Below are 20,860 nucleotides of genomic sequence, written 5' to 3' on the forward strand. Positions count from 1 at the left end.
GACGTGCTACCCTTACTGTGAAAGAAACCATTATGGGGCAAAATGACCTTTAATAAAATCATTGCAAGCTGAATAGTGTTTTGTGGAATTGAATCTATGCTCGTACTTCTCGAATCAACTCTTTTTCATTAGCAGAGTTTGCATTAATCTTTTCTGAACCTTGAATACTCAAGCAGAAGCCCAGTGGTTATCAAGCTTTTAAGAAGCTAAGCACTCTTCCACAACTTTTCTGAATGTGGCTGCATCCTCTGGTAGAGAACCACTATGCTCAACCTACGTCTGAGCTTTTTAACCAGGTGATGCTACCTTCAAGTAAATCTGCCCCATGCTACTGCTGCACAGCCAGCCTGGGAAGTATTGTGGCACATGCATTTAGGGCTCTGTGATAAGTCTGAAACTGGCAGGAGAGCAAGCTCATGTCCCAGCTCTTTGTGGTCTGACCTACACAATGCTATCTGGAAACAGGCATGTGAGGCAGGTGGAAGTATCCCGTACACCTCTGATTCCAGTAGGGGTGTAATAGAGGTCAGACTGGAAAAAGCTGAGCTACCTTTCCCTAAGGCAGGAAGAGAATGGACATACTGTAGTCCTCTACATGGGTCATTTTAATCTGGCCGTTGCTGCACTTTGCGTTGCTGCACCCCAGTTGAAAACCACTGCAGCAGGCTGATTTCCAGTAGTGCTCAGTTTTTCAGCTTATGCCGCAGTGTTTTTAAAGGGACACTTAATTAAAAAAGGCAACCCTTGTTCCCAGGCAGAATTAACACAATAGAACAAAATAAGATTTCAAACAAAAATTTAGTCATCAACTACAGTCCTCAAGCTTGCTTGTCTCCCTTAATCCACAGAGCAGTAACCCAATAATGTCAACCCTAGCCATTAAAAAAAAAACAAAACATGAATTATGTCTCAAGAAATCGGGAGACTTTAAAATAATGGATTTTTGGTTCTTCCTGTTTGACTTCTGATTTTCCAAGTTTTTCTTTGAAGCCTTGAGAATTAAGTTTTCTGGAACTAATTTTTTCAATATTTTTAATGAAAGCTGAGATTTTTATGGACTCTTACAAAGTCAGGAACTGAGATGAAAGGAAAAAAAATACTATGAAGTAGACTCATGATAAAAATCAGTGAGCTTAGCAACACTCTCTTCTCCAAATCCCAAATTGACAATGAAGGCAAAAAGAATATAAACAATCCAAACTCCAAGCCCATAATTAACTAAAAGTACTTCATCAAAAATGTTTGCGGGTTTGTATTTTTTTAATCTGGCATTGGTAGCTACACAACAGTGCATCCCCTTCCAGCCTTGGGCTGTTAAATGGAAATCAGGTAGGTGAACATGACTAATGAGTCCTTGGTGCCTGTGCCAAATGTAATGCAAGAAGTAAACAAGCAGCATTAGTGGTAGCTAATTTAGATATTTTTTTAGATGTCACAGGTTTTTTTTACTTCTTTCTTGTTGTTAGGGACAAAAATTTGACACCATGTTTAACTCCTTAAAATTCACTACTTCCACAAAACACTGAATCCAATGATAGGAATGAAAATAACAAACCCTGCTGTATTAACCAAGCTACAGTCTTTTCCACACACACTTTTTTTTAGCTACAGTCTTTTCCACACACACTTTCTTTGGGCCAGGAATTCCCTTTATGTTTGGTTCTGTATAGTGCCAAAATTATTTGTGACCTTTAACAAATAAGTAGAAGATTATTTCCCCCTCCCTTCCATATGGTTTTTACTTTTAGGAGAAACACTCTAGATTTAGCTTCTGTGCCTACTACATGCACTACTCTTAGCTCTTCTAAGAGAGGCTTATCAGTTCTCACATTTCCACTTTTGGTGTTGCTCCTTTTCTGTCATCCCAGATGCATGTTCCTCAGTCACTGGAGACTAAAACCATATTTGTCCATTTTCCTCTCTTGCTATGCTGCTCCAGACCTTCACTACCTCCATTTCCAGTGTCATTCCTAGGAATCTCCTACCCCTACGTGGAACACATGATCTGTCAGGTTTTCTCCATTTCATTTATTATCATTATGTAATATCTACTTTCCATTTAATAAGTATCAAATTAATAATTGATAATTGCATGTATGTGGCCAATACATTATTATACAATTATTTAATATTCACTATTATTTAAAATTTCTATTATAATAGCACTTGGTGTCCTAAAAAGGAAGAAGACTGCTTGGTATCAGATACTCAATAAACATACAAAATACAAACCTTGCCCTAGACTATAGGGCAGTGGTTTTCAGCCTGTGATCTGTGGAATCCTGGGAGGTCTGCAAAAGATAACTATGATCAATCAAAAGTGTATGAATACTCACACTTACAATTCAGAGGGGTCTGCATCTCCATTCAAAATTTTTTCAGGATCCACAAATGAAAAAAGGTTGAAAACCACTGCTCTTAGGTCCTAGAGAAATTGCAGTAAAAATAATACAGGAAGGATTTAAGTTTAATACATATTGGGCATGCCTGCATATGCATGAATGTTCTTTTACTGATGTGCAATTAATTTAGTACCTCCAATATGAGGTACACAATAAATACTCATTAGGCTGCACTAATACACAATAGCACAAGTGCACACTTTTTAGGTGGCACTTCTGCACAGTAGCCTATTCTACTGCGTATTGGCATTGAGTATTTATTTTCATCATAGGATCTCAGATTGTTATAAGTAGATAAAACCATGTCCTTGAAGGTTTCTGCACTTACTGAATGCTGATTCACCTCCTCCTGCCCCCCACATTCAGCAAGCACAGCGTACAAGTAAACAGTAGCCTTTCTTGTAATCTGTTTCCGACGTCCTTCTTACAGGACCACTCTTAATAAAGACCCTATGGTCCAAATATGTACACCCCACTTTATCAGTGAGATTTGAGGGGTGTAACTAGCAGGAACTTAATGAACTGTGTCACTGGTATTGTAGAAAACAAAATGGAATCCACTTTGCTCTATTGTAGCTTTATAAAACCATGCAAATCTGGCTGCAGAAAACAGTAACCAGGGACAAGATCTGCTGAGTAAGCAAGTTATACTTTTTATAGTTGTTCTTCTGAGCAGAGTAAATTTAAGTAAAAGACTGTTTTTAAGTATGTTTCAAGCAAGCAGCTTCCATGTGACACCAGCCACATCAGGATCCATCCCCCCAAATTCACCTGGAAAATGTGAAGATAGGTGAAAAGTTAGGAAGCATATATCTCAGGGCATTGGGCCAGGAATGGTTATCTTTGTTCTCTACATGCACAGCAACTAGGTCAATCAGGTGTTGGGCCAGTAGACAATAAGGCAACACTGGTAAATGGTAGCCTGCAGCCAAAAAAAGTGTTCACATGCTTTCAGGCTATGTTGATCTCTTTCAGTCCTTCCTTTCTGCCAACCCTTCCCATATTTTCCAGTTGTTTTTCTGACTTCAGGCATTTCAGCAGCATCAGTTTCATGATCAGAATGGCAAAGATCTTAAACTTTCATTGCTTTTTGTACCAGATTTTCTTCCCCAGCAATGCCAGGCAACTAGAAGCAGTAATTTAAAAAAATAGGCCACTTGGCTTTCTATATATAGCAGCACTCTGATCCCAAGAAAGCCAGCACTCTCATCCAGTCTGTTTTTAGCTGTCAGTGTTTGTAAATTAATATTAATGATGCTAGTCTTAAGTAATATTTTTAAATGTGTCTTCATTTTTCCCTTGCCGTTCCCAGGTTGTTAGTTTCATTTTTTTTTTCAGTCTCCTGGTGTTTGCTTTAAAAAGCATCAGGTTTTGGGGGGAGGCGAGGGGGCTGTTTGCTTGTTTTCTAATCAGTTCTGTGTACCTTAGTCTCTTCTGTTCTGCTTCATCAAGATGCTAAGTTGACCAAGGTTTTCTCCACTGAAGGGCATCACATTCTTGGAATGCACCTGACTTGCATCAAAGTCCGTCTGGTTTTGATGTCAGCCAGGAGGACTAATTTCAGCTTTGGGGTCCTGCGCACACCACTCCTTATAAATTATGCATGAAGCTCTCTGCGTATTGCAGAGATTTAAAAAGATGAAACCAATTAAATTTTCATTGTGGGGTACGAGCAGAGATTAGAAGGGGGGAAAAAAAGACCGAAGCAATGACTGGTGAAAGAAGTCAAGTGTGAAAACCAGAAAGATTTTAATTGTACAGCAGGTGTTAAAACAGTTTATAAACTTTGTTTTTTCCCACTTTGTTTCTTCATTTACCCATTTCATGAAATGGTTCAGTTTACCCAACATTTCAATATATAGCTGGAAAACTGAAGAACATAAAATATTTGCCACAAATAATCACTCATGTATTTTTTATTTATTTCGGTATTTTCCTCTGTAAACTTGCATGGCCTTATTTCCAGAGGCACTGTTGTGTCTGGAAGCCACGGGTATTCAGAGGCTCTTCATATCAAACTACTACATGGTCAAGGAGCTTATGATGTTCTAGTATCATAAATGAAATTTTTTTTTGGAGGCACTGTGCTCTCTGAAGCCACAATCCTCCTTTCTTTGTGCCTAGGTGTTCATTTGTAATGTTTCTTTGTGGCTAGATTTTCATGTGGGCCACAGCATGGAAAAGACTGGGAACTTTCTCATCTGTTTTTTCTGTTCCACGAATGCTTAGGTCACACCTACCACCATACAATCTGAGTGTTACCAGTAGTACATTACGTAACATGAGTAGTGCCCTTACAGACAGGGTTGGGAATGGAGACTCCACAAAGTCCTGTGTTCTGTTTCTAACTCTGCCACTGATTTGCTTTGTGGCCCTGTCCATCTTTCTCATCCTCTGTCTCTAGTTCTCCATCTAGAAATAGGAAGTAGTAATTCCGATCTTGCTCAAAAGAGCCACAAAATGGCGCTTGCCTGGTATTTAGGTTTAATTCTCTGCCCTGTGTGACCTTGGGCAAGCCAATTTGTCTGTACCACAGGTCTCCATGGGTAATATGGGAATAACAGCACTTCTTTACAGGGTGTTGCATGGTATTTGATTTCTTACCTTAATAAATGAACTACCCCAGTTGCTCCAATATTGCTGTAATAAGTCCCCCTATACAATAGATAGGTTGAGACTCAGTAAACTCTGTAAATCTTATAACACATGTAACTAAAATGTATTGTAGTTTTGTAAGCATCATCTAATGGTTGCCCTTTGGTAAGCTTTAATGTCCTAGCCAACAGGACAAGGCAATGCAGTTGCAATGCAAGGTAAGTGTAAAGGTTTCTTCTTCTTTGCTGACTACTAACTCTTTCTGTGTAGATCTGAGTTTCGTAAAATTTCTCCCAGGTCTGACGCTTGATCCTGTGATGTCCACAGTGAGTTTTGAATCTCCAACACTGAAAATCAGCATCAAAGAGTTTTAAGCTTTGAGTTCTATTCACATTAATGAATGTTACAATTTTGACACATTAATTGTAATAATATTAACTAACATGTCAGGAATGTACCTTGGAGTTGGCACCTAGACTCAGTTACTTTGGTAACTTTGGACTTTCACAAGTTAAAAAATTGGAGTATGTTAAATGCTGAGATCCATGCATCTTGTAACTTTGTATTGGGCCAATACAGCAAAGTGCTCAGCATCATCCACTCCCATTGAAATCTCATTGAACTGAAGGTGGTCAGCTCCTTGCACAATTGGTCTGTTAATCTCTATATAGGAGAAATACCAGTAGAAAAGGAGTGTCATCTCTGGTTCATTGCATCATATGATGTGTCTGGAGGGAGTTGTTTTATATTGTTTGCATATCTGTTTCTTATAGGCCACTGTCATGAGAAAAACCCAGATGGCAACCATGACAAGCAGAAGTACTTTGGTGACCCCCAGGAGTCAGTAACAGCAGAAGAAGAAAATTCTGAGGGAGGTACAGAAGACACCACAGAATATCGCATTCAGAGTTCAACAAGGGACCCTTCAGATCTGAGACTGGAAAGTAAGTTAGCCTTAGCATTTCAGTGCATGCTTGAATAATGAGTTGGTCTCCAGCCTTCAAGGCTGGCTTCTTTTTCACAAGCACCATGAGGCTGAAACTCCTATGACAAGACAGGAGAACGGCTCTTTAATTCCATTGATTTCTTATTTGGTCTTTCTAGTTCTGCCCAGATATCTGACACATTAAAGGTACAGCAGTTTGGTTCTGAGATGGCTCAGCCATCCATGCGGATTGAATTTTTTGTATCCCTTCAGCAATCCATTTTTTCTACTTCATCTGGACAAAAACACAGAAAGTGCATCACTTTCACTTACATAAACATGGCTAAATCGGATGCCCTAGTTACTGGAATGGCTGGTCAGTCTACAATGAAAGAACAGAAAAAGACTGAAAAGTTTTAAAATAAAATATGGAGGAACTTGAATATATTCTACTTCTTAGTGGCAGAATCACTAGGGAGATACTGTGTAAGGCTTTAATGGAATCCCTGGCATGATTATATAAGTTAGAGAACAGCATGCATTAATTTTTAATGCCCTTCAGACAACAAACCTGAGGAGGTTCCAGCAAACCTTTTGCCTCTCCGTAGTGAAACAATAGGAAGCAGGTAGGCTGCTGAAATGGATCTGGTTAATGTTTCACCCTGGGACACTTGAAAACTTCTTAGGAAGTTTGCAGTTTTACAGAGGAAGAGAGAACAGCTGCAAACAGATGTTTCCTTTGTGCCACCATAAAAATGTTTACAACGGTACAAAACAAAGACAAACAGCTGTCCATGCCCTTAGGATCATAGGGAAGTATGGCTGGAAGGGACCTTATGAGGTCATCTAGTCCAGCCCAAGGCAGGATCATTCCTGACTAAGCCATCCCAGCCAAGTGTCTATCTAACCTGCTTTTGAAAACTTCCAAGGATGGAAATTCCACAGTCATATCATAGTACTTAGGGTCGGAAGGGACCTAAACAGATCATCAGGTCCGACCCCCTGCCCCAGGCAGGAACGGGTGCTGGGATCATATCACCCCAGCCAAAAATCTGTCCAGCCTCCCCTTGAAGACCCCCAAGGTAGGAGAGATCACCACCTCACTTGGGAGCCCATTCCAGAGCCCGGCAGCCCTAACTGTAAAGTAATGTCTCCTGATGTCCAGCCTGAACCTTCTCTCTAGCAATTTGTGTCTGTTATTCCTAGTAACCCCAGGTGGTGCCCGGGGCAACAGAGCCTCCCCCAATTCTTGCTGGTCCCCCCTGACTAGTTTGTAAACGGCCACCAGATCCCCTTCCAGCCTCTTCTTGTGGAGGCTGAATAGGTTCAGGCTCTTTAGCCTCTCTTTGTAGAGCCTGCCCTACTGCCCCTTGACCATGCGAGTGGCCCTCCTCTGGCCCTGTCAATGCTAACCACATCCCTCTTGAAGCATGGGACACAGAACTGGATGCAGTACTCCCAACTACGACCTGACAAATGCCACGTAGAGGGGAAGGATCGCCTCCCTGGACCTGCTTGTGATGTTTGATTTGACCCAGCAGAAGATCTGAGGCATAGAACACTACTTCCCTTTTTTAACAGTTTGTGGGTACTACAGTAAATAACAGTAATGTTGGTAATGTTATTAACACTCCATTTCAGACACAGTCATTGCAGAAAGCAATGGTTCAGAAGGGCTGGAAAATTTGGGAGACGCTCAGATGTCTGAAGAGATGTTGGCTTTGGTGGATGAGTTTGAAAATTCCTGGCCTCTGGAAGCCTTTGAAGGGGCACTAGAGGTGAAAGGTCGTCGGATGGACCTCCAGGGTATCCGAGTCCTAAAGAAGGGCTCCCAGAATGGGCTGGCTAGTTCTTGTTTTGGGGATTGTGGAGATGATGATGAAGCTGAATGGGTAAGAACAAGCATTTCCAAGATCTAGTCTAGTAGCCTTTGTAAACTGTATCCTATTTCCTGTACAAAAAACTATTCTGATTTGAAGGGAAAGATAACAGTTCAGAGTTTTTGCCTTTGATAACAGAGCCTTTTATCTCCAGATCACCAATTACAAACACCCCAAATCTATGACTATCTGAGAGCTGGTTTGGTGGCATCTGAAATGAATTAGTAGTTCCAGTCCACCTCCGAACAGACAAGTTTCAGCATCATTAAACTTTCTGCCTTAATTGTTATTAATTTGTATCTTTATTAGTGGCAAGGCCCAAATATTGAGTGAATCATCATGCTTCATAATTTTCTCATTGCTTGCAGTGGTCCAGTCCCTCAGGTTGTTTCACTTACAGGGAATAAGAAGGACATTTGCATTAAGTTGTCCATGCAATTGCCTGTTGGGTGAATAGAAAACTTTGAGCAAATGCCAGATAAGAAAATCTTGGAAAGCAAACTGCGTTACTTTTGACATAGGCATAAATCATTTTCTTTTATTGTTAATCTAGTTCTGTTTATTCATTTTATATATATATAAACACACACACACGCACAATTCTATTCTAATTGGCTTAGACTTCCTACCAATAGGAAACCATTATAAAGGAGAGAGTAAAATTTTAACTAAAAATGTTCTTCTATGTGAAGGGGCTTGCGTACATTTTAATAGCAGTAGGAACAGAGCAGAATGGAAAATGCTCTTGTTCTGTAGAAGGCAAATGTTTGTTTTTTCTCATTAGAAGAGTCATCTGTATATTGCATTGGTACATCATGGTGCATTGAAGGTAAACAGGCTAGGGGAGTAGCTAAAGGTGAAGAAAGAGAGGATTCTATGCTGGTTCCAAAATTGCCCTAGAGTCAAGCCTACTCACTAGAACCGGGATTTTTCAACTGGGGGTATGAGGAAAGGTGGTAGGTGGTACACACAGGAGGGTGGGGATGGAGCACCGCCATCCACTACCCTGTGCCACCACCTCCCTGAATCGGGGGGGGTGGAGTTCGCATGTGGCAGCCACCCTGTGCTGCCGCTGCCATGTGTTGCACATGCATCTCTGCAGACTTCTGACAGGCAGCACACGATTGTCTGGGCGCAAGGCCCATCTGCAGCCTGTGGAGCTGCATGTGCAATCAGCTGTGCGACCGCCACCTCCGCCCACCGCCCTGCACCACTGCATGGAAGCCCCCTCCTCCCCCCTTTTCCATGTCCAGCCACCACCCCCACCCCCCACTCCACGTCCAGCCAGAAGGGATACACTCCTTTAAAAAGGTTGAAAACCCCTGCACTAGAACAAGCCAAACACTTGTTCCAACAATTTGCCCAATGCATTTGTAACTTTTAACCCTAGCAATGGAGGCAAAGATTTCTTAGGGTGATATCTTTTATTGAACCAACTTTGTAGTAGAGTTAGACACGCTTTCAAATGCAAAACATTCTTTATCAGGTTCTCTGTAGCACAGTTAGACAAGCATTTGAAAGCCTGTCTAACTCTGCTATACAGTTGGTCCAATAAAAGATATCACCCTAAGAAATCCTTGCTTTTTGCATAATTTGCTGGACCACAGCTACAACATCACCCTTATGCTTCTTTTACAGATCACATTCCAGGTCAAACGATTAAAGAAACCAAAATCAGAAACCATGGATCTTCAGGAGCCCACTGGGAGAAATGGAGAAGAAGAGGTTAATGGGGAAAATGAAAACCTTTATGAAACTGCACTGGAAATCAGTGGCCCCAAAATACCCTCCCCAGGACCATCAGGTAAATTGCTGTTTTTAAGAAAAGCCGGTCTTTCACTGATCCTAATTCCATGCATTTATATTTCAAAAGTATGATAATGAAAGATTATATGGAGACCACTTCCGCAGAGGAGGAAATATGCATGATTATAATTCTGTCCTATAAACACTCTCTTAGGAGCACCTATGCAGTATAACTTTATTTTGCATACCATTTTTCACCTCAGCTGTTTCCTGAAAGTAAAAAATAATAGCGGAAACAAATTAAGAGAAGAGATAAGGAGGGAAAGATGCATTTTGGGTGATAGCTTAACGAGGTGGTAAAGTAGTATTTTTACTGCTGTTTGCCCAGTTTCTTCCAGGTTGATCTGGTAACCTAGGAGGCTGCTTCACACTTGGAAGGTTTTAATGTGCATTTTTTAACAAGCTCCCATTCTGGCAAGTGAAAAAATCCAACTTGTTAAATTAAATATTTAAACAGTGAAGATTATTTGATGCCAAGCTATAGATTAAAACTGGATCTTGATCTGTGAACTTCTAGTTCCTCAGATTACTGGCCTTATAAATTCTCTCTCTCCATCTCTCTCTCTTCCCCTCCCACCCCACCCTCTTTTATATGGCCCTATTGTATCTGAGTGTCTCCCAATCTTAAAGACTACAAGTCCACTCAGAGAAAGGGAAATGTAATTATCCCCATTTTACAGATAGGGACTGTAGGCACAGAGAGGCAAAAAGCCAGAATCACAGAGGTCACTAGACATCTAACTCCTTGTCAGGTCACACATGGTGTTTCTGGTGGAGCAAGGAATTCTAGCTTTCCTGTGCCTCAGACTGGTTTCCTTACTAGTCGACCATCCTTCTCACTATATATCATTCTTTCCTACTACCACCAAGGGGCTTAGAAATAAACTTGTTGACTAAATTAGGAATAGTGAAATGTATTGCATAGTATTTATTCAATGAGAGATGATCAAATCCACATTAATTTTCCCCATGACATACTGCACAGTTTCTCTAAGAATTAAGATTATAGATTTATTTTAATTTTGCAAAATTATAATCTATGCCTGTGAGTACTGGCATCTCAATGCCTGGCTGCTACATTGCTCCCAAGTAGCTGTTTTTGTTACAGTAACAGTAGGGAAAATGTTCCCAATGGAAATGTTGATGGTAAGTGGCAGTTGCTCTTCCCAGGTGTTGCTGCAAATGGGTGCTGACTATCCTGGAAAAGTACTTTTATAATGCAGCATGTTAGTGGGTTTCAGGATTTGGCTTCAAGTAAGTGACAGGAAATCAGAGAAATAGACACTGAAATGCTGCCTTAAGTTCCTTGCAAACTCACTTTTTTTTCTATATATCAGTATGTATTAGACTTTTGGGTGGTTAAAGATAACTTTTCACTGAACTACTTAGTGGCTAAAATATATGTATTTTTTCCATATTTCTCTTGATTTGAAATTGTTGTGAGAGAGGAAGTTTGCCCAGGTGTTAAAATGAGGTACATGAAATGGTAGGACATAAGCTAAAGTTTGCTTCAGGTAATAGGAAAGTTTTGGTGGGTTTTAGTTGTGACCAGACATTCTGGTTTGGCCAAGACAATCCAGGATTTTGTAGCCTGGTCCTGGCTGGTTAGTCAAAAGTCCTGAGCCAGAGTCTAGCAGGGAGGCAGAGCAGCATGCTGCTCCAGGCAGGCACTGCTGGTCTTGTGCAAGAGCAAGCCGAGTAGACTGGAACAGGCGCTACCCCACCCACACATGGCATGTCCTTCCTCTCACATAGGAGCAGTGGTGTCTGCCCAGTCGCATGCTGCTTCGCCTCCCTGCTGGATTCTAGTTCAGGACTTTTGACCAACTGGCCAGTACTGGGCTATGGATCCTGGACTGTCCTGGCCCAACTGGGATGTATGGTCACCCGAATTTTAGATCAGGTCCTAGAATAAAACCCTGATTCTGCCACAAATATGCTTTGTATCCTCAGCCAAATGACCGTACTTAACCTCTTGTTGCCTCAGTTTACTTACCTACAAAATGAGAATAATGTATGTCAATACAGTGGGGACTTCTGAAATGTAATTACTTAATGGTTTCATAAGAGCTTTTAGATTCAGGAATGCAGTGCTGTAGAAGTTGTTATCCATCATGAGAAACATGAATATTATTACTTGAAAAAATTAATATATTCCTTCATATCCCGGAACAACAAAAACAGAGGCTGTAATAATTAGATTCCTGCATTGATTCTGAGTGTAGGTGCAGAACTAGTAAGCTACAGTGGCTCATTCATAATATTTTCTGTTTAATTAATTAACTCAGAGCAATGCAAGTGCAACATAGTCAAATCAAGTCAATCCCAAGGCCACTATGACCTTTAGGGCACCTTAGATGCTGTAACAACCCTCTTCCACTCCTTATGAAGTTAGTTGAGTTGCTTTGCATAGTTGGTGGTTCTTTGGGCAAAGTGACCTGGTGGGACTCATCTCCTCTCCAGGTATAAGTGTAGCATAAGCTAGTTTAAAAAAAAATGTAAGTGGCAACATGTTAGTTTGTAAAGACAAAACCTGTTGTTCCTGAGCTACAGATGTGAAAAGATCTTTCCGAAAATGAAGTTTTAAAATCCTTCCTCGCCACTTGTCATATAATTAGGCTTGCCTGGCAACTGGATTCTTGTGAGCAGACTGCTGGATTTCTGCAGATTCAGGGCTCTACCCAGGGTGATCCCACTGCAGACTTGGGAACCTAGATTGATTCAAGGAGCGTACATCCACATACATAAAATGCTTTTAAAAACCCTTGAACTTTAAAAATGGATTTTTTTTTACCCTGTTACATGAAGGCTGTTTCCTGTAATGCCTGCTTCTTTCTAGGAAAACAGCGTGACTATCGCAGCCTTGGCTGGCCAAGTCCTGATGAGTGTTTGAAACTCCGCAGGGTAGAACTCACTACTGTTGCCAGCACATGGTTAGCTGTTTCTGCTAAAAGTATTGAGTGAGTATCATGCTTGTGAACCTACAGCAAGTCATCAGCTGCACAAAGCAGGGCAGTTGTATGCATGTGTTTCAAACATTTTAGTAGCCTACTAAAGCAAGCTGCAATTTCCAGGTTTGATACCACTGGTTTATACTCTGTCCAGAAGAATGAGCCTTTAGGATGGAGCCCTTTAACCAAATTCAGCAGCAGAGCTGAGAACAGTGACAGCCCCTTTGGTCTTTGATTTGACTGTATGTCACCAGCGGTGATACATAGCTGCAGATGAAGAGGCAATGACAGATGATTGGTTTGGACAATCATACAACAGGAATGAGCAGGGCAGCTTCTTTTTCATCTGTGCTTGGCAAGGAGTTTGTCTTGGATACAAATCATTTTGCTGTTATCGCTGACTTGGTGTACTTAAGGTTAGAGTGCTAGACAGCACCTTCCTTTAAATTTATTCTGCTTATTGAACATTGCATCTTGTGAATCCAACATCAGCTCTCCCAAATGCTGGGGGTACTTTTTGCTGTTGCTCTTGGATATCTGGGACTAGTTTGTCTTGGAGACCTCAGGGGAAAATAGAAAAGATGTCTCTGTCAGGGCCCTTTGCTTCTAAAGCTTGCTGCCCATCATGGTCTGAATCCATTGATCTGCAAGATATGTTGCAAAAATCACCCTTGCTAAAATGAATATATTTTGTTGGTTTGAATTTACTTTGATTATGTTTTGTCGTGCCACGGGGTAGCTTTTATTTCTGAGGTGTGTTGCTTAAATAAAAGAAAAAAATCCCAAGAATAGAATATCTCCCTTTTCTTTGTCTTATTACTTTCTAGTCTATAACATTTTGAGATACCTGTAGAATTTCTTCCCTGCAGCAAGGAATATAAAATTTACCAGGGAGTGGACAAAAGAAGAAGAGAAATTTCTTCTAACTGGCCGTTCTTACTAGAAAAGCTGTATTTATAAATTGGCTCTTCCCCTTCTTTCTCATGATGACTTAGGGGTGCTGCCTCTAACCTAGAATTTGTTTTCCTTCCCTTCTAGTATTACAGAGCATATAGATTTTGCCACACAGCTGCAAGAACCAGCTATGGAGCCTCTTTGCAACCCCAATCTACCTGTCACTATGCATACCTTGGACCATCTACAAGGGGTCTCAAACCGAGCTAGCCTGCATTACACTGGAGAAAGTCAGCTGAAAGAGGTATACTATTCCTTACAGGCTATCTCAGATTATGTGAGATGAACAGACATGCAGAGATCTATGGAAAGGATAGAATGGACCAGAATGTACAAAAAAGGCTAAGAAACCTTTCCTATCTCATTTACCGTTCCTGATTAGTGGTGAATGACCAGACTGGTTACCAGACTGGCTTTTGATTCCTAGTGCAGTGGAGGACCAACCTTTTTGAGAGGTGTAACACAGATTAAGATGGGGTGGGCAGTTATTTTGGGCAGAGGGCCGCTTACTGAGTTTTGGCAAGCCATTGAGGGCCACATAACAGGCACCTGGGAGCAGATTAATATTTATTTTCTAAATTTTTTATGGGCTCCACGAGCTGGATAGAATGGCCTGGTGGGTCCCATCCAGCCTGCATTTTGCCTACCTCTGGATTAAGCCCTTCACCCTCCCCAAGTGCCATCTCCTTTCCTTGCCTAATCTGCTCCTCTGCTTTCTGCTTCCTGCCCTATCTGCCATTGTATTCCCTGCTCCGTCCCTGATCTGTCATGCACCAAACACATGGCATGTGTGTCATAGGTTGGCCACCCTTGTCCTAGTAGACCCGAGTCTATAATTATCTATATTTATTAATAGCTTTCTTGTTGACTGTCAAAACAAAGGTCCAAATATTTAATGAGGCTCAGAAACCCAACTGGTTCCTGAAGCAGGTCTCTCTGTTGGAGGTGAAACCTGTTTGATTGCACTTGCTCTGTGGATAAACAGAGTCCAAGGCTGTCGCTCTATTATCTTTCATCAGTAATGAACACTGGAAGAGAAATTCACAGTACAAGTCAAGGCCTTCACAGGATGCTGAATGCATCTCTTCCCTGTTTTCCTCCTATATCAGGACGAGCCACTTCAGTGGTGCTGTTTTCACTACTATCTATCACACTGCTGCATTTTCAGTGGACCCACAGCTCCCCAAATATCCTGGCAGCACAAAGTATATCTGAGGGAGGAAATTCAATTTTAGAATGCCATTTAGTTGTCTTAATTTTGTTTTTTCGATTTCCATCCTCTAAGCACCTGCCTTTTTCTCCTTCCCAGGTATTACAGAATCTTGGCAAAGACCAGGATTCTCCACAGTCATTAGAACAAGTCGGCACTCGAATAGCCAAAGCTTTGGAAAAGGTACGTGGACAGGATAAATAGAAGCGCATCCAGCAATTATCATTTTTCTATGTGGCTTGACCAACAATACAGTTTCAGGGCTGTCGACTTAAAAATACAAGCTAGGACCATGTCAAAAAGACTTCCGTCTCTGAGCAAAATCCTTTGCAGGTCTTCTATGACCCACATCCTGTTGCACTTATACAGAGTGAGGTTTATCTATCAGATCTCTCAAATATCTCTTTAATGAAACAAACACTTGTAAAAATCTGAGGTATCCCTGAGTTATGGCATCACTCTTTTAATGGACAACATTGGCTTCTAATGATGATAACATTTCTTGTACTCTCTTGCCTCCAAAAAATGTAGTCTTATGGTACCCTGCAAAGTAAGAGCATTCCCATTGTGCCCATTTTAAAGGTGAAGAAGTTAAGATGTCAGAGATGAAGGACCATTTTTTTGCTGACACACTTAAAACCTGCTAGTGAAGTCAGGTTTCATGTTCACCTGCAAAAGTGAGCCAAGAATTTTGCCTGAATGACTAGTAGTAGGCCTCTCTACTAGACTAGCTGCAGTAGGACTAGAATCGTAGGATTAGAAGGGATCCCCAAGGTTATCTGATCTACGGGTGGCCAACCTGCAGCACCAGTGCCACAGGTGGCATGGGCAGCTCTGTGTGGCATACAGTATACTGGGGAGGGAGTGAGGAGTACAGCAGATAGGGCAGGGAGCAGAAAGTAAAGTAGCAGATCAGACAGAGAGCACAGGGAAGGAAACAGAAAGTAGAGGAGATCAAGGAGGAAGACAGGGCTGGGAACCAAAAGCAGCAGATCAGACAGGGATAGGGGATCTGAGAGGCGTTTGAGGAGGGTGCAGAGCTGATTTGTGCCATGTCTGTCAAAAAGGTTGGCCACCACTGATCTGGTCCAACTGCCAAAAGAGCAGCCTTTTTCCCTATCGGGGAATGAAACATCTCTCCCACATGATGGGCAGGGATATTCCCCAGTATGCTGATAAGGATAGAGAATGCCATTTTCCCATCTCTAGGTTTTTTATTCCTTGAGCACAATTCCAATTCCAAAAACACAAGACTACTGTTTAACTATCTTTGTGCGTATGTGTATGCATTCATTGTAGTTTTAGCACTTTTTTTTTAATCTCCTATTATTTGCTCCATAAATATAAGCCTCCACTTTTACATAGCACCTGTGATGTGGTGCCTCTGCATCAAACAACTCACTGGAAACAGTAATAAATTTCAACCAACTTCTGGGTTCTTTTTAAATGTTCAGATAACATCACCAAGGAATTTCCTAATTTTTCAGGGACCTAATTTTGCAACGTAAATGATTTGACCTTAGGGTTTTCATTTCTTGGATATATCATATTAAATAAGGAATATCTCTGGCTGCCTTTTGTAACAGTTCCTCATTTCATTTCTAAATGATAGCCATTCTTTCTGGATATGTGGGGAATATGAAAGGAAAGTGTAGGTGGGAAGACTTTTTCACTGCAGGTTTGGGTAATTTCTTTTCTTTACTCCATTGCTTTTTCCAGAATCAGACCTCTTGGGTCCTCTCCAGCATGGCAGCTCTTTACTGGAGGGTGAAAGGCCAAGGAAAGAAGGCAATTGACTGCCTGCGGCAGGCCTTGAACTATGCGCCATATCACATGAAGGTGCGTGCAACATTGCTCTCTACTGACATCTCTTCCCTCTTGTGACTAAGAGGGAGCTGGAGTTTAAATTAGTTGTCATTAATTGCAGCCTATATACATGCTAAGTGCACTAATGTAGGCTATTAACCAGTTCCCTAGTGAAGGTCTTAAGGTTATCACCCATCTCTTTAATATAAGTTGTATTCTTGAATGTGTGCAGAAGTTAACTGTCTTCTTTGAGCTCAGATTGGTAGGAGATCCTCCTTCAGAACAGTGACTGCCTCCTAGCAAAAGACAAGCATGCTATTAAAATGCAAGTGAATTCCTTGACCAAGCTCCCTATTTCCTAAATACACATATTACACTGGAAAGGAATTTGTTATTTCTAAAACCCAGGGATTGTTAATATGCTCCAACAATAAACCCCTGGGGATGGTTACCCCCATCTTACAGCTATGGAAACTGATACATAGAGCAAACTGATTTGCGTAAGACTGTACAGTGAGCCCATAGCAAAGTTGGGTTTAGAGTTGCAGAGGAAAGGAAGGAGAAGGGCTTTATAATTAAAGCATGGGTCTGGACTCATGAAGTCTGAGTCCTCTTCCCAGCTCTGTAACAGAGTTCTTGCGCAAGTCCTACCACTTAATCTTTTTGTGCCTCACTTCCCCATTGTGGGGCCTTTTTAGGTAAATTTACCTATCACACTGGAAAAAGCTTGGTTACTTTGGTCACTTCGGTATATTAACAATTTGTTAATATACTTTAACTAGGGACCTCCTGAATTCAAGGGGCTGCCCCCCAGTTTCATGGGCAGACCATGGGGCCAGACAGCAATTTCTCGGGCAGAGTGCAGTGGGCCCCCCATACCTCTGATTGGCCGAGGGGCCCCATCCCTGATTGGCTGTGAGGCCTATCTGAGGGCCATATGACAGGCAGCCCTTGCATCTAGTCAGCAGCGATGCATGAGGGCAGCAGCTATCCTGCCGCCAGTCCTTCAAGCAGGCAGCCCCCTCCACTGCTTCCCCAGCCCAGTGAGCTGCTGCAGCGCCTGAGGACTGCTGGCTCCCTCTGAGAAACCAACATTTATTCACTGTAAATTTGTTTGTTTTTTCCATGGAAATTGCAGGCATTGCCCACAAAATCGTGAATTTGCTAGGCCCCTAGCTCTAACATATTACAGCAGGAGGCAGCAGCATTTTGAAGCATGGGACATTCTAACAGAACTTAGCTCTGGGCCTGAACCACTTCCAACCTAGCCTGCACCAAAAGAGCTGCAACTGGAGCTACAGTCATGGCCTCACTGCAACATCGCTGCTGCCTCTTGTCTCTGCCACACAGGCTAAGCCCCCTGCCACAGAAATGCCAAAGAAGCTCCTAAACTCCATGGACTGTATAAAATGGCTCTTGGGGTCAGATCTGGCCTGTGAGTGGCCAGCCCTAGTATAGTGCATAAGGGAGTAAGGCCCATTCCCATTGCAGAGTGTTGTTGGGATCTCAGAGGTGCTCAGAATTTATGAGGCATTCAGATACTCTGATATGGACCATATGGGTGAACAGAGAAGTTACTGCATTTCTAATTTTCAGTCCAAATGCTCTGTGATTGACAGCACTGAATTTGTGTCACTTCTCCTGCTGCAAGTTGATCTTTGCTGTTGGTTCATACAGCAAGACTGGAACCCAGAAAATATACAGGTTCAGCCCCGCCAGCTCTCTTATTTATTTGTCTACTTCTTTTTATTTAACTAGTTATGGCTCTCCAGAATGTGCCTTTAGCAGTGTGTCTTGTGGGAGGTATGAGAGTGACACAATTGGCAGCTTCCAGCATGTTGCCAGCCTAGGAAGAACATAGCCGTGCTGTGCTGCCCAGCCTCCAGCAAGCTCACAAAATTGCTTGAGACCAGGCTGCTTTCCAACATCTGGAGTTGTCTTCCTCCGTGAAGGTGCTACTCTTGCCAGAAAAACATGTGGGCCTTCTCTGTAGAAATCTGGCTTCAGCTTGAACTCTCAATGAAACCTGATTCTGAATAAGCAGCTATTCGGTGTTTCATTTTATCCTGTGTGGGCTCTGTGCCTTATTCACTGCAAACTATTCAAACCCTCATGTGCACAAAATTTATTTTTGGGCTTTTCTGTGTTATTTATAGTACCTGAGTGCTTCACAAACTTCAGTAACTTTATCTTCTCAAAGCCCATTTGAGCCGAGGGATATTATCATATTTACTCAAATATAAATGACCCAGAGTATAAGAAGACCCCCCTCAAATAATTAAATTGTATGGAAAATTTATAAATTTATAAATAAGTTTATCTATTATAACATATTCCAGTTTTAAAATGTAATTATTGGAGGTTTCCCTTGAATTTGTCCCCTTTCCACTGCTATAACAGAGAAAATAAATCTGGGGAGGTGAGGTAGCTCTCCCCCCCATCCTCCAAGGATCCATGTGCTAATTAGCACCCCACTCATGAATGAACTTCAGTTGCAGCTGCCAGTTCTCAACCCTTCTACAAATCAGACAAGGGTCTCAGGTTACATACTCAGAAAATAAGAAACACACAGTTAGTGACAACCTACAAAGATTTAAGTGACTTCACCAACGTCATGCACACGTTCTGTCAGAGGCAGAATAAGATCCAGATCTCCACAACATCATTCACTACGTAGCTTAACCGTGAGACTCTGCCTTACCTTAATCTTTTTCTTTCTGCAGTCCCCTGGCTCATTCTCCACACACCTTTCAGCTTCTGCAGCAAATGAAGCAGAGGTCCTCTAGACAACAGTCTCCTTCAGCACAGAGTTCTGTTTCATCTCCATGAAGCAGAATCCATCCTGTGCACTGGCTATGGCAGGCATCTATGGAAAAAATAGCATGTGGATGTATAGTAAAAAAAGGTGTTGCAATTCATATAGGGAAGGGGACTGAAGTAACGTTTCATTAACTTGAGTTTGCAACCTTACAGGGCTGTAGGTTGTAGCCATGTTGGTCTAAGGACATAGGCAGACAAGGTTCCTTAGGTGAATCTGATATCTTTTATTAGACCAACTTAAACAGTTGGAAAAATGTTTATTAGCAAGCTTTCAGGTTTGAAAACCCTCCATCAGGCTGAGGAAGCACCTGCAGTTGGTGTGTGCTCTTCCAGGATGGAATGAATAGTAAAGTTTGCAAAATAGTGGTAATTTGCAACCTTAATATTCCACTAACAAATTTTTGCATGTGTATGTTACAGAGGTTGGATTTATATGGTCTTAGGTTTCAGAATTGTGTAATAAAAGACGGATAAAATATCCCTCTAAGAAGTAATCCAGTAAAAGTGACTAGGTGGTGGGACCTCCTCTGCGGTAGAATTCATTGCAAGCTATCTGATTCAGTCTCAAGGGTAAGCAGTCTGTGCTGCCCCTTTCTATTTGTCTCTCTTGCTCTTCTCTTTTCAGGATGTACCACTAATAAGCCTAGCGAACATCTTCCACAATGCAAAGCTTTGGAATGACGCCATTATCGTGGCTCGCATGGCAGTAGAAATAGCCCCACATTTTGTTGTTAATCATTTCACACTGGCAAACGTCTATGTAGCAATGGTGAGTGCTCAGCCACAAAGTTGTACCCCATCTTCCCGTTTGGTAAAAGCAGCTTTGTTGTCACAACCAACCTTAGAATCATATGCTTAGAAGTGCAGAAGATGGAAAATGGAGATGGTAAAAACCACAAAGGAAGAAGTATTCCATCAAATACAGTCTTTAGATGAGTCCAAAATCTTCACTGACTGTTTAATACTTAGCTAGTATTGCCATTGTCTGTTCTTATAAAGTTATGGGAAAGCCTTTGCTATAACAGTAACAAGCTGCTACTACTTAATCTCCCCTTGAAATGATGTCTCAATGCACAGAATTTGAGGCAAAGAAAAAAAAAGTCCTTGCCCTGGAAAATTTCCAATCTAAAGCTGCAATTCCTATGCCAGAGGACAAATCCCACGTGTGGTCACAACATTAACAAACAAGTTCATGAGCCCCACAAAAATTCAGTTAGTGACTCGGACCAAAAGTGGTAGGGGTTTCCCATGTAAAAAAGATTGGGAACTACTGGCCTGAAGACACAAGTGGTACGAGAGTGGATAGTTTGTGTCTGATGAATTGTGTAAATATTTCTTTTAGTCTATGATTCTGTTTCCTGTTGATTAAAATCAAGTGTGCATCTAACATGTATTTAGATTATTCAGTTCTCCTTGGACTCATGTTATACATTTTATTCAAAGCGGGGATAAAGCATCAGATGGGTAAATGTGTGAAGCTTCAGTTGTTGATTCGATTCATCAGAGATTTG

The 20,860-nt window shown here is 41.6% G+C and overlaps 1 protein-coding gene across 1 annotated transcript in view; it reads left to right on the plus strand.

Annotated features, from left to right (window-relative positions):
* Positions 1-20,860, plus strand: part of TTC17 (tetratricopeptide repeat domain 17) — a 105,133-nt gene that overhangs the window by 78,003 nt on the left and 6,270 nt on the right. The window contains exons 17-24 of the mRNA XM_019551742.1: positions 5,771-5,941; positions 7,564-7,814; positions 9,441-9,606; positions 12,448-12,568; positions 13,598-13,757; positions 14,823-14,906; positions 16,443-16,562; positions 19,975-20,118. Of these exons, the coding sequence (XP_019407287.1) occupies positions 5,771-5,941; positions 7,564-7,814; positions 9,441-9,606; positions 12,448-12,568; positions 13,598-13,757; positions 14,823-14,906; positions 16,443-16,562; positions 19,975-20,118 (1,217 nt within the window). The remainder of the gene's footprint in view (positions 1-5,770; positions 5,942-7,563; positions 7,815-9,440; positions 9,607-12,447; positions 12,569-13,597; positions 13,758-14,822; positions 14,907-16,442; positions 16,563-19,974; positions 20,119-20,860) is intronic.

Source organism: Crocodylus porosus, unplaced genomic scaffold (assembly GCF_001723895.1).
Source record: "Crocodylus porosus isolate Cpor-Errol unplaced genomic scaffold, CroPor_comp1, whole genome shotgun sequence".
NCBI lineage: Eukaryota > Metazoa > Chordata > Crocodylia > Crocodylidae > Crocodylus > Crocodylus porosus.